General features: G+C 37.9%; 3 protein-coding genes across 4 annotated transcripts in view; 2 read left to right on the top strand and 1 right to left on the bottom strand.

The window, feature by feature from the left end:
* Nucleotides 1-85: 85 nt before the first annotated feature.
* Nucleotides 86-2,188, bottom strand: LOC128261946 (epsilon-sarcoglycan). Of its 2 annotated transcripts, XM_052995920.1 has the most exons (5): nt 1,509-2,188; nt 918-1,319; nt 717-824; nt 490-633; nt 86-433 (listed from the first exon to the last, which is right to left on the bottom strand). In XM_052995920.1, exons 1-5 carry the CDS (start codon nt 2,066-2,068, stop codon nt 322-324), a joined length of 1,326 nt encoding a protein of 441 aa, XP_052851880.1. In that variant the 5' UTR covers nt 2,069-2,188; the 3' UTR covers nt 86-321. The 2 variants fall into 2 exon arrangements, with proteins under 2 accessions (XP_052851880.1, XP_052851881.1); XM_052995921.1 differs by lacking the exon at nt 717-824.
* Nucleotides 2,189-6,401: 4,213 nt separating this feature from the next.
* On the top strand, nt 6,402-8,425 carry LOC128261950 (dolichyl-phosphate beta-glucosyltransferase). The gene is made up of 4 exons (XM_052995924.1): nt 6,402-6,644; nt 6,714-6,888; nt 7,320-7,716; nt 7,858-8,425. The coding sequence occupies exons 1-4, from the start codon at nt 6,579-6,581 to the stop codon at nt 8,198-8,200; spliced, it is 981 nt and encodes a 326-aa protein (XP_052851884.1). The 5' UTR covers nt 6,402-6,578; the 3' UTR covers nt 8,201-8,425.
* A 411-nt stretch (nt 8,426-8,836) lies between these two features.
* LOC128261944 (tyrosine-protein kinase Btk29A) overlaps nt 8,837-12,398 on the top strand; it is a 47,073-nt gene continuing 43,511 nt past the window's right edge. Inside the window, exons 1-2 of the mRNA XM_052995914.1 lie at nt 8,837-9,343; nt 11,967-12,236. Of these exons, the coding sequence (XP_052851874.1) occupies nt 11,985-12,236 (252 nt within the window). The 5' untranslated portion in view covers nt 8,837-9,343; nt 11,967-11,984. The remainder of the gene's footprint in view (nt 9,344-11,966; nt 12,237-12,398) is intronic.

The raw sequence follows: 12,398 nt of genomic DNA, 5'->3' as shown, positions 1-12,398 counted from the left end.
TATCTTTTCTGGTTTTTAATATTTATAGTCAATATTGATTTTTCTACTTATACCCGTTTAATAATTATGATTACAATTTATTGAGTACTTTTCTACAAAATGTTCCTTTATTTGATTGCCTTCACTCTCGAACGGCAAAGTAAATTGGCTACAGTTTCATGCTTGCATATGTATATAAATTGATAATTACGATATGGTTTGTCTATTCGGCAGGTGTGAGTATTTATGCAATTGATATAACGCTCCTCGATATTGCTTATTGAGATTTCCAAGGTTCAGGGCCAACGCCTTTCAGCAGTAGAGCACTCGGGGAGATGTTTGTCAAATATCCACTCCGTTTCGTCCTAAAGTGCCGCCCTTGTACGGCGGAGGTTTGGGACGGGCGTAAATGCTGGAGTTTCCACAGTCCAACTGGTAAAAGCTGTTGTTGGGACTGCAAATGAAATGCAAATATTTAATAATGAAAATTTGTCTCAATATTTTGCTTACCTTTGAGAACGCATGCTGATATTGTCCAGAAGAAAATTCGGGTCCTTAAGGCTCTTTAAGGTAGTAATTGGTTGATTGGACTTGGTATCCGAACACTGGACCATCTGAACCGTGGACGCCATGGGATAATCCGAATTTGAAGAACTAAAAAATAAGTTTCACAATTAATTTCATTGAAACAAATTGAAGTGGGGGAAATAAAAAAAGTATTTATATTGGCAAATCACCTCTCAGATCCATCATCCGCCTCAGAATCGTTTGACGCGCTTGGCGCACAGGACTCTTCGCAGATGTGGAAAATGTTGGCAAAGAAAAACTCAGAATGCGGATCGGAACTGAAGAGCAATGAAAAACACAATGTTACACAAATTTTATAAAAAGTAAAATTAAACAAATTAATTTGTTATCTCTCCAAAGGAGAAACTCACAACTTATTGTGCTGGAAGCACAAAACAGCGGATAACATCCCGATTAAGATGGCAAAAATCATGCCCGGAATGGCGAAAGCAAAGGCGAATTCATCGATGTAGTTGCGCACGGGCACATCCTCCCTGGCGATGCCAATCCAGCGATCCTCCTGCTGCCTCTGATCCTCCGTCACCTGCTGTTCACTTTGCTTGCCGCTGTGGAAGAGAATTTCCGTGGGCGATTCCATGCCCACCATGCGAAAGGCGCACCAGTCCAGCTTAAAGCCCACATTCTCGAAAATTTTTTGGACGGATGTCCGCTTATAAGTGCAGGATGGCAGCTTATACAGAGGACGCACTTCCTCCTGGAGTTCCATCAGTCGGGGTGAGAATTGGGCAAAGCTTCCCACATGGACAATGACTCTGTAATGGAATAAATAGTATGTATAGAGGTTTAAAACCATTTAAAAAAGATGCTCAAAAGTATGCTGCGAAAAATATATTGAATATGTAGAATATCATAATAAATTGTAACATACTTTTAGACAGCCTTTTTTAATGAATTAAATTCATAACAGATTTGTTGACTACTAGCTAAGTATATATACGTACCCCTCACGCTGCTGTGGTCGCAGTGGAAGACGCCCACCCATATTCACAGCCGATTCCATGAAGACCACACTCAGGTCCTCCCTACTGTTTGGCCACAAATCATTCCGGAATATATTGCGTAAGTTCTCCACCCTACCGGGATCCATAAGGTGGACCCAATTCAGATTGTTGATCTTCATCTGCACAACATTGGGCGTGGGAAACTTGCGGGCCACGAACATTGAGACCACAACGTTACGGGTTTCGTAATTCTGACGATTCAGGGCCACCACATCCAGACTGAGATCCTTTCCGGCCGCCGACTCTGGCGGAGTTCCGTACAGAAATCCGGCATGGTATTCATGACTGTACATATATCGCATCCAACTGGGCAAATCGGGATAGCTCCTCAAGGTGGGTCTATAGCGAAACTGCTGGCTAATCACCTGGTGTGTCCAATTGAAGAGTTGCGGTTCGATTTTATACGTAAACAGCTCCCCCACATTAGCCTGTAATTTTATCGCCTCCACTTCGTTGTAGATTAAAGCTAATACCGACACTATAAAGCTTAAAAACTTCATTTTGTTTTTACTTCTTCGTGGCAATTCACAAGCACATTTTAATTGACTATAAACAAATTGTTATTCCGCCCAAAGGCATTGAAAAATTCCGATAGTGTGTATCTGAATGGGAGAGGCAATATGACGATATTCTCCCAACTGCTTGTTTTTTTATTTATAAAGAGAGCGCCTGCGCATTTTGGTTTTAACATCAAGACACCTGTGACTAAGGTCAGTGCTGAGCTTTTTATTTCCATTACATCTGATTGGAGGTTTAAAAGTAAGACAACAATTTTCTATAAAATATATGTATGAGAACCGAAGCTTACTTCCTTTCTTGTTTTTCTATACTTCGTTGTCTGATTGGCAAATGAAATGATGTACACTTTGTACCATTAGACAAGGGAACAAAGTCCCTTCGGTAAAATTAATTGGTCCACCCTCTTCAAAAACGGTAGGTCCTCAGTTTAACACTTGCCCTTCTCGGCCTGATCGTTGAAGCCAAGCCAGTAAGAAGCATTTTCCTTTAGCTGCGCCGAGATGGCTGCAAGTTCTGCTCCGTTTTTGATCGGAGCCAAATATCCATCCGTATTAAGAGGGTCTACTTGTTGTGACGCCATTTTGGCCAGGAGCACCTGCATGCCGTCCTTTAGCACCAGAAGCAGATCTTCCATTTTTGCCTGGAGCAACTGCAGTTGTTCTTCCGTCCGGTTTTGTCTACCCTGGAGCTCCGCTTCTATTCCATTTAACCTGGTACAGATCTGTTGATTATCGTCAATGAGCGGTTGAAGTGCAGACAGACAGAAGGCGCCACATTGACTTGGTGCATCCTCGAGAAGGCACACCGAACGTCTGATACTTTCAGAATTGACGAGCACCCCTTGCAATCCAAGGATTAAGAGATAGCTTGAGAAAACGAAATCGAAATTGCCCATTTTAAATTATTATAACTTATTGCAGAGAATTTTTAAGCCGTACTGAAATTAAGCTATGATTGAAGCAACGATGAAGCCTTCAAATTCGGTGATAAGGGGATTTAACCTTACGTGGCCGTTCGAATTTATTTTTTGTTAGCCGAAAACCATAAAAAAAAACCAGACATAAGAGTATAAACATTAGGGTGGACCATGTTTGTATGGAAATTGTAAGATCCTACTCTAACCCGCTTATAGTATGAGCATTGCTCCATTTAAGGCACATCATAAGACATTATTAGGATAAAACATCTGTTAGAGTTTTAAATACAAGACATTGGTTAAAAATGTGTTCTAACTGACGTAAAGCGTCGTATAAGTGTGCAAACCCTTAATACTATTATTTGGCTTTTAAAAATCTACCAAATTAATCGGTAAGACTTAAGTTTTTCTTTGGATCCCCCTAATATTCAATTTTTTTATTGCTATAAATGGTAGTATTTCCGAAAATTGAAATCAGAGATAATCCCTAAGCAACACTTAAGTATCTTTATTTAATTATATGTAAATATATTTAATTCCAGGAAAACCAATTTTTAATATTACTATAAAAAAATAATAAATAAAAAAAATAAAAATAAAATAAATAATAATAAGTTTTTACTTTTACTTTTAAATCTTTTTGATGTGACGGCTTACTATTTTGAAATTACAGTTTTTATTAAAAAAAAAAAAAAATAAATAAACATTCAGCAGTCATTGGAAAGATCAACATAGCTTTATTGTTTTTAATAGTGTACGTATAAATATAGAGTATTTTATTTTCGTAATAGATACAAGAGTATATAAACTTTGCTTTTTGTTTTTCTATACTTCGTTGTCTGATTGGCAAATGAATTGATGCATTGATGTACACTTTGTACCATTAGACAAGGGAACAAAGTCTTTTCGGTAAATGAATTGGTCCACCTTCTTCATTAACGGCCAAGCCAGTAAGCAGCTCTGTCTCTTAACTGCGCCGAGATGGCTTCCCCTTCGCTTTTGATCGCAGCCAAATATTTACCCGTACGAAGGGGGTCTACTTGTTGTGGCACCATTTTGGCCAAGAGCTTATGCATGCCATCCATTTTTTCCTGGAGCAACTGCAACTGTTTTTCCGTCCGCTCTAGTCTGGCCTGGTGCTCTGTATGGTGCTGCTCCACTTTGTTCCCAAGTTTCCTAAGTGTCTCTTTAAAAGAGACATCCATTTCATCCATCCTAGTACTGATGTTATTATTATGATCAAAGAGCGGTCGTTGTGCAGCCAGACAGAAGGCGCCACGTTGACTTGGTGCATCCTCAAGAAGGCACACCGAACGTCTGATACTTTCAGAATTGACGAGCACCCCTTGCAATCCAAGGATTATGAGAAAGCTTGAGAAACCGAAATCAAAATTGCCCATTTTAAATTATTATATAGTTATAATTCCAGAGAATTTGTGATGCGTACTAAAATTAAGTTAAGGTTGAAGCAAAGATGAAGCTTTAAAATTTGGTGATAAGGGGCTTTAGCCTTACGTCGCCGTTCAAATTTCTTTTTTATTGCCCAAAAACTAGAAAAAACCAGATCATCTGTATATACGTGTGTGTACATTAAGGTGGTCCAAATTTTAAGGTTCTTGTCTAAGCCTCTTATAAGTTTCTTTAAGAAAACAATTCATTGCTAAAAAAAAAGTCATATAAATGAAATAAATTGCAAATACATTTTATACAATTTTATTGGCGTACTCAGAAAATGATTAAAGGTTTTTTGTTTTACAATTTCGATTATTATTAATGTTATTATTTTTACTGTTCGTTGTTATTTTAAATAGCTTAATACAAGTATATCTTAAGTTGACATTTTTATTTTGTGATTAGTAAGCTAAATTTACAGTGGACGAGTAAAAATCAGTTAACGAAAACCGAAATCCAAGTAACAACAATCCAAGTGACGAAAAAGACCAGCTGCATCACCAAAGTCACCCTGCATTAGAAACATGAGGGTCTTCAGCTTTTCCTGTAGCAGCTTGGATCTTGTATCTTTTTTAAAGATCCCAGTAGCTCCAAGTGTATCATTTTTGAGGTCACAGATTCCTGTAGCTCCATGTGCTTCCTCTCCAGGTTGTTAAGTAAGTAAGCTCCATGTGCTCCCTCTCCGGTCTTCTAGCTGTCTGTCTCGGCTCGATACAAAAAGTAAAAATGCTGAAGCTGGCACTGTATTTACTCTGCTCCTTAGTTGTCCGGGATTTACAGGGATCATTGGTGGATTCTCAGGGTAATCAATCGGTGTGTGTTCTCCACGATGCACCAAGTCATCCTTTTGCCTAGCCGCACTCCATCCGCCCTGTGATGGAGTGCGACCAGGCAAAAGGAACTTCTCTGACTTGGTGCATAGTGGATATCACACACCGGCTGTTTATTGCACTGAGATCTGATCCGGCTAAGTCCAGGACAATCAGGGAGCAGAATAAAAAGAATGCCAAATTCAGCATTTTTAATTTTGTACCCAACCGAGTAGTATTTTCGAAACGTACTGAAACTGAGCTTTTGGTTAAAGCAACGTTGAAGCCTACAAATATTGCTGATAAGGCATACATTTAGTACGTGTCCGACAAAATTTGTCCTAAGATGCCCAAAAATCTAAAAAGAACAGATTACCCCATAAATTAGGGTGGTTCAAAAAATAACCAAAGTCTCACCGTTTGATTTTGTGGATCAGACGCAACAATACGTATGACTGACCAATTTTGAATCTATACCCTAAAACGTTGTTTTTTATATTCCTTACTACATACAATTTGTATACAAATTTGGTCCAAACTTATAGGTACATTTTCGTTCTAAAATATATTACTTATATGTACGTACTGTTGCCTGACAACACATGTCGTATGAGTAATTTTTACGACACCTTTGAGAAATGTTTTGGTTTTCGAATACATTTATTGCACACTTATATTTATCGCATTTGATGAATAAATTAAAGTTTTTTTTTGACCACCCTAATGTGCATACATACATACACTCACATAAAATGTTAGTAAATTCTAATTTGTAGACTTTGAATTAAATATTTTCGGTACTGATATTGCCCCAATAGGTGTTTTTATTTTACAATTTTATTTTTATTAATATTTGGCTTTTATAAATGGTTATTTAAATTATCTTTCCTATGACGGCAATTTCATAAAGTTGTTCAATAAACTAAACAATATTATTATTTTAAATCTATGATTTATTTACTCTTTACAGGTTATTTAAAGATTTTAAGTAATAACAAAAAACATGCCACCTGAAAAAAAGCATTTAAAAAAGGGCCTTTAAAAAGAAGCAGATATTTTTCCGTTTAAAATTTGTCACTGGATTCTTGCATTTCTTACTGCGATAGCCATTTTTTATCGATATCACTGGATTCAGAGAAGTGCCATCTCTAAGTTAAGTGAACAACCCTAATCAGCTGCCTCGCAATTCGGGCTAAAATTCTTAGAATTCAATACGTGGCTCCGTTTATCACGCACAAATTTGGAGAAGTAATGTCTGCTGACAGGTAGCAGGTGCACCTGTTCAATTAAACTACCCATTAAAATAGCCCCACGATGTGGACTTGTCTGTGTCAGCTGTGTTTCTATCTGCTCTCTGCGATTGCAGTTGCGGCCTTGTCGGTACGTAAATTCATAAACACTCCCATATCATTATCGTTCTATTGATAACCGCCTATTCCGATCGCTCAGATTGTGGCTTTTGTGCTCTACAAGACGAAGCCCTATCCCAATATCAAGAGGCACAAGGATGAGGAGACATTCCTGGACCCGCACAGCATCAAAACAGTGGCTTTTCCCAGCCTCGAGGATTCCCCAAGCTTGGAGCTCAGTGTCATTGTGCCAGCTTACAATGAGGAGCAGCGATGTATGTTGGCGCTTTTGATGAATCACATTCCACTTTTTATCTATCCCCTTTTATGATATATTGTCGACATTCAAACTGCTTTTCCACGACGTTTAAACTTTTAGCAGGCATTTCAATTCGATTGCCCAGATTCACAAAACAATTGGCGTACAATTTGAAATGTTTGTACTATATCTATAAAATTTTAATCTACATTTTAGATTGAATCAGGATTTTAATTTATTAAATGTAAAGTTAAAGTTTTTAGTTGCATTTGAAAGCATATTGTAATGCTAACTGATTTGTTTATGCCAATCTAAAATTCAGTTCTGAAAAGTTTGAATTCAAAATGTTTTTTTTTCACATTTTATTCAAAGTTTAAATATTATAATATTGTCTGCAATTCCAGTAGTTTGAGCTTAATTAATAACCACATGACTATCAACTTTCAGTGCCTGCCATGTTGGACGAGTGTTTGGCCTTCCTGGAGCAAAAATCTGGAGGTAATCCCAGCTTCACCTACGAGGTGATTGTGGTGAGTGATGGCAGCCAGGATGCCACAGTTCCAGTGGCCCTGGGATACTCGAAAAAGCACGGTGCTGAGAAGGTTCGTGTTCTGGAACTCATCGAAAATCGGGGGAAAGGAGGAGCCGTTCGCATGGGCATGCTGAGTGCGCGAGGTCGTAATCTACTCTTTGCCGATGCAGATGGAGCCACCAAGTTCCCCGACTATGACAAACTGGAGGTGGCCTTGAAGCAAATGTCTCCGGAGTGGCGAGACGATGGTATTGCCATAGGATCAAGGGCTCACCTGGAAAACGATGCGATCGCCACGAGGAGTTTCTTTAGGTAAGAAATGACAAAAAATCGAGCTTAAGCACTTGCAAAAGTTTTTCGAAATCGGCTGAGTACGTTATACATTGATAGCCTTGCATGGTTATATCAAGCTTTATTATTTACAATATTATTGAAAAATACTTTTACACCTAGAACCATTTTGATGCACGGCTTCCATTTCCTTGTCTGGCTTTTTGCCGTGCGTTCCATCCGCGATACCCAGTGTGGCTTCAAGTTATTCACCCGAACAACGGCCAGAAAACTCTTCACCAGTCTTCATGTGGAACGCTGGGCCTTCGATGTGGAGCTGCTTTACCTGGCCGAGAGTTTAAAGGTGCCCATGTCCGAGGTGGCCGTTCGATGGACCGAAATCGATGGCTCCAAATTGACACCGTTCTGGTCGTGGCTACAAATGGGCAGGGATCTGCTCATGATTTGGCTGCGCTATCTGGTGGGCGCTTGGAGAATTGCCTCCATTCAGAAGAAGGAGAACTGATGTGGAGGTGGAGGGGATCTCAGTCCCAATATTAACTAGCATTTTGTGTCGAAACTGCTTCGCTGTCGTGCATTACCAAAACTCTTTACAACTCTCAACTCTATTTTTGTAGGCATGTTAAAGTGTAATGAATACTAACTAGTTAAGTACTTAAGTACAGTATTTTTTCAAATAAAAAAAGACTTCTTTTGGCAACGAAGCTGCGAATAAGATGGCACACGAAAACTTATTTTAGAATGTTAAAAAGTAGTATTTTAAATATATAACTAAGTATCAATGTATGAATTTCTTTAATAAGAGTGGCTGACTAAATAACTTGGGACTCGGAAAGGAATAATATCATAAGAGACAACATAAAAGGGGACTAAAAAGATAGGCTTAAGTGTAAGCGAAATTTTCTTTTTAAATCAGTAAGTGAACTGATTGTCTGAATTCCTTTTTAAAATAGATTTAAAACAAAAGTTGACTAAACTATTTTTTTTATTATTTAGAAATAACAGTTTTGCTGAAAAAATTTAAAATAATTTACGCGGGAAGTTAAAGTTAAATGAATATTTTATGGTATATTGTCGAATGTGCTTGGTATATTTTACTGGGGCAAATCCAATTGGCTGTGGTATTTTTCTACACTCAAAACTCGGTCACACTGAAGCGAAGTTGCGGCGGCGCGTTTGTTTCGGTTCATATAAAATCGTTATTATTTAATTATAGTTCCTAATTGTAAACAAACTGAGGAAAGAGAGGAACAGCTGGCACATGAACATACACCACAAGTTCTGGTTAAGCCACAAAATCGTGAAAGTGCAACTGCAACAGGAGGAATAAAAGTGAAAAATTCCAGGAATCCTACGTCGCCTGTTGCTCTCTTTTCTTTTTTGCGGGTGTGTGCGGGTGTTTGTGCGTCTGTGTGAGCGTCTCAGCTGTGCCTGGCGATATTAAATTGTTTATAAAGTTTTTTTTCGCAGTATGCAAATGCTGAACAAGCCGGTCGGTTGATTTTCGTATTTACTCTTAACGCCGCGCACACGAAATTATTTGTTGCTATTTGTTACTCAGTCTGTCTCCAATTGGAGAATTGTGATTTGGTGTTGTTGTTATGCGGTCGGGTCATTGCTTCAAATTGCTCAATCAACGGCACTTGTGGTAAGCACTGGCACAGTTATCAATTGTATTCCTTCTTTTGCGCTCTCTCTTTTTCTCTTTGCCCTGCTTTATCGCTATCGAATTTCGTCTTTTCTTTGTTTTATCAGCATTAATTCGATCGCCTTGCAAGCTGCGCTTGAAACTATTGGATTCTCATTAGGAGCTGATAAGAAAAAAGGTCTCTAAATTCTATGAATTCTTATCAGACACGGCAGCTGAAATTCTTACTTGAGTTGCATTTGTTTGTTCTCCTCTTCCAATTGAGAACACAATTTGTAACGCAGAAAATAAATCAGTGTCAATTTAAGCAATTATGCTGCCTAGCACCATTTCCAAATAATTCCAAGTGAGACTGAGCAACACTTCCTTTTTAAATTCTTTAATTCCTGTTAATGCTAAGATAGGAATAAAGATAATAGAAAAGAAATTTACACTTCACTATTTTTGAAGCAAAGCTAATTGTAAGTTATTCAAAACATTTTTTTAAAATAATGAAACCAAAAAATTGTATTTACCAAATAAACAAAAAACAAATAAATCTTTTGCAATCAAAGAATATTATTTAAATTTAATATTTGTTATTCCTCTTTTTTTCTGCAATTTAAACAGAATTAAGAACGAACTAAATTGAACTTAAAAGATACTTTTTATACAAAATATTCAAATTAATAAAGCTTATTGGCAAATCAAACAGAAGAACTCTTGATTTCCAATTAGACTGAAATTCTTGCTAAGGTCGCAGATTGTCCTCTCTTCTTCTTGATCGTTTTACGTCTAGAAAAAGTGCGACAATAAACAAAAATTAAATGCAGAGAAGAATACAAACTAAGCGCAACCATTTGCGTGGCGAAATTCAAAGTCAAAAACGAGTTGCCAGGCCACGCCCGCTATATGGGTATATGTATCTCCATATGAACATACATATGTATACGTTTAAACATCCATATATACGTATGTGTGCAGCCCAGGTCTTTGGGTCTCTCGCTCCACCAAAAAGATTTATGTACATATTGCGCCTTCTGCCTTTTTGCCATCCTTTTTTCCTTTTTGTTCCTCGGTCCGTGTTTATTTTATTACTTATGGCCATGCGCGTTGGCCTCAAGATTCTCTCGGGCCCCTCTTTCTCTTAACTCCCCCACTCCGCCACTCCGCCCCTGTTTTTGTAGCGGCTGTGCTTGATTAAAGTGAGGGGGCTGGGTGGGCGGAGGAGCAATACCGGTAGAAGAAGAGGAGTAGTTTAGGTGATCCAGCCAGTTGTTGTTGTCGCTCGAGCATTTGTCGCTTTTGTTTTGTTTCCCTCTTTTTCTGTCGCGTCTGTTCATGTTCTTCAAAAAACCAGGGGCGGATTCGAGGACCTGCAGGATAACATAAATGTTTTATAAGAAATCGAGCAACATACATAATTGTTTAAAACTTGGGTCTTATTCTGATGAGAGAATAATATAGAATTTAATTAAGATAAAATACTTATTTACGAATTTTTAAAACTTAAATAAATATTGGTCAAATATAGGTATGTAGGTATGTAATAATTTAATTTCTGAAGTTTTAAAAAAAGTTTTCTGCATTGTTTTTGGTACAATAAAAATGAATGTTCGTTCTTCTAGCAGCGACTTACCCGCACTCCGCTCCTGTGTCCTTTTTGCCTCTTGCTAGCCTTTGTTGAAGTGTGATAATTCCCGAGATCGTATTGTGGCTTTTTCTCTTGCTGGAGCCTCAGCTTCAACGAGCCGTTTGTTTGTGTACACGAGGGTAAAAAAGGGAAACGGGATAAGGAATATTCCGCTTTGGGGGCTAATCCTTTAAACCGCTGTGTGCGGCTTCAAGGTCAGCTAGTTATCTCTGTACAAGTATATGCATATAGTGTATATCTCCTGCTAGTCTCAGGGGCTAATTAATTGTCCGTTTAATCGTTCGATTTGCTGCTTAACTTGTCTGTCCACTCTGGTTCCACCTTTTCCACTCTGCTCTTCTCGGCATCCGATCTGTAAAAGCATAAGTATATTTTCCTTTACTTTTCGCTATCCCATTCTGATTGATGTCAGACGAAACGCCCACGGCAATTAGTCAACCAGGTAACTCCCAATGCTCCAATGTTTCAGTGGTTCAATGTTCCACGGTCAATGGCTCGAGGGGCGCTCAAAAGATTCGCACGCCCACGCCCCCCAAAAATAGATTTATGGCCTTGTCTTCAGAGTGTGTTGTAACCAATTTTTTTTGTGTGAGCGCTTCTAATTTTAACCCTCTGTATACCGATGCGACAATATTTCTGACGTCCCACAAAATGGCTCATAAAACTGTTTAAAAATCTTTATTTAGCTAGTTGGAACATTGTTATCAAATCATACCCAAAATTCCATTTCAAAACATAGTATAAGAGACATTTTTTGTGTATCTTTTCAAAACAAAATGTTTCCTCAAACTTTGCAACGATTTGTTTCGCAAGTTTTTGATTCTAGATAGTTGATTAAATATTTTGAAAATTACAATAGTCAATATTATATGGTATATCTTAATCTTTAGGTACCTAATATTCAAATAAAGCAAAGGGTTAACAACCTTTTTGCTTCGCTGTAAAAATTAACATAGATTTTTATTTATTATGTATTATCTTGTTTTGCAGACACTTTTTCTTGTCGAGATGTTGGGCACAAAGCATCGAAATCCACATGTCAATGGCAGCATCAAGTCATCATCATCGCTCCGATCGAGCAGCAAATCCTTTCAGGCCAAAATGGATAGAATGTCAGAAAGGCTGTTTGACGTCGTCAAAAGCGGATCGATGGTCAAAAGGGCTCAAAACAAGAAACGATTCACCCCGGTAAATTATAAACACCGATGGTTTGAGTTGACCAAGCGAACTTTCTGCTATTTCGATGTGGAAAATGTGGAGGTGAGTCATTTAATTATTGAAATGCCAACAGGTTTCATTTGGTAACACTAAATCACTTATTTGAATGAATCAACTTTATCTGATTTGAATTAGCGAAAACAAAACGAAAATGTAGATAAGATCTCAGTAGTAAATTTGTATTTTAATCTGATCAGTAGTATA

This window comes from Drosophila gunungcola, unplaced genomic scaffold, assembly GCF_025200985.1.
Source record: "Drosophila gunungcola strain Sukarami unplaced genomic scaffold, Dgunungcola_SK_2 000001F, whole genome shotgun sequence".
Lineage (NCBI taxonomy): Eukaryota > Metazoa > Arthropoda > Insecta > Diptera > Drosophilidae > Drosophila > Drosophila gunungcola.
The sequence above is the reverse complement of the archived record's forward strand: the minus strand, read 5'-3'. Positions and strand labels throughout refer to the sequence as shown.

Excerpts from the sequence above, each read along its gene's own strand:
- LOC128261946 (XM_052995920.1), bottom strand. The coding sequence starts at position 2,068 with ATGAAGTTTTTAAGCTTTATAGTGTCGGTATTAGCTTTAATCTACAAC. Across the intron at positions 1,320-1,508 it reads CGACCACAGCAGCGTGAGGG|AGTCATTGTCCATGTGGGAA; the intron begins GTACGTATATAT and ends ATTCCATTACAG. Across the intron at positions 634-716 it reads GCGGATGATGGATCTGAGAG|TTCTTCAAATTCGGATTATC; the intron begins GTGATTTGCCAA and ends CTTATTTTTTAG.
- LOC128261950 (XM_052995924.1), top strand. The coding sequence starts at position 6,579 with ATGTGGACTTGTCTGTGTCAGCTGTGTTTCTATCTGCTCTCTGCGATT. Across the intron at positions 6,645-6,713 it reads TTGCAGTTGCGGCCTTGTCG|ATTGTGGCTTTTGTGCTCTA; the intron begins GTACGTAAATTC and ends CCGATCGCTCAG. Across the intron at positions 7,717-7,857 it reads GCCACGAGGAGTTTCTTTAG|AACCATTTTGATGCACGGCT; the intron begins GTAAGAAATGAC and ends TTTTACACCTAG.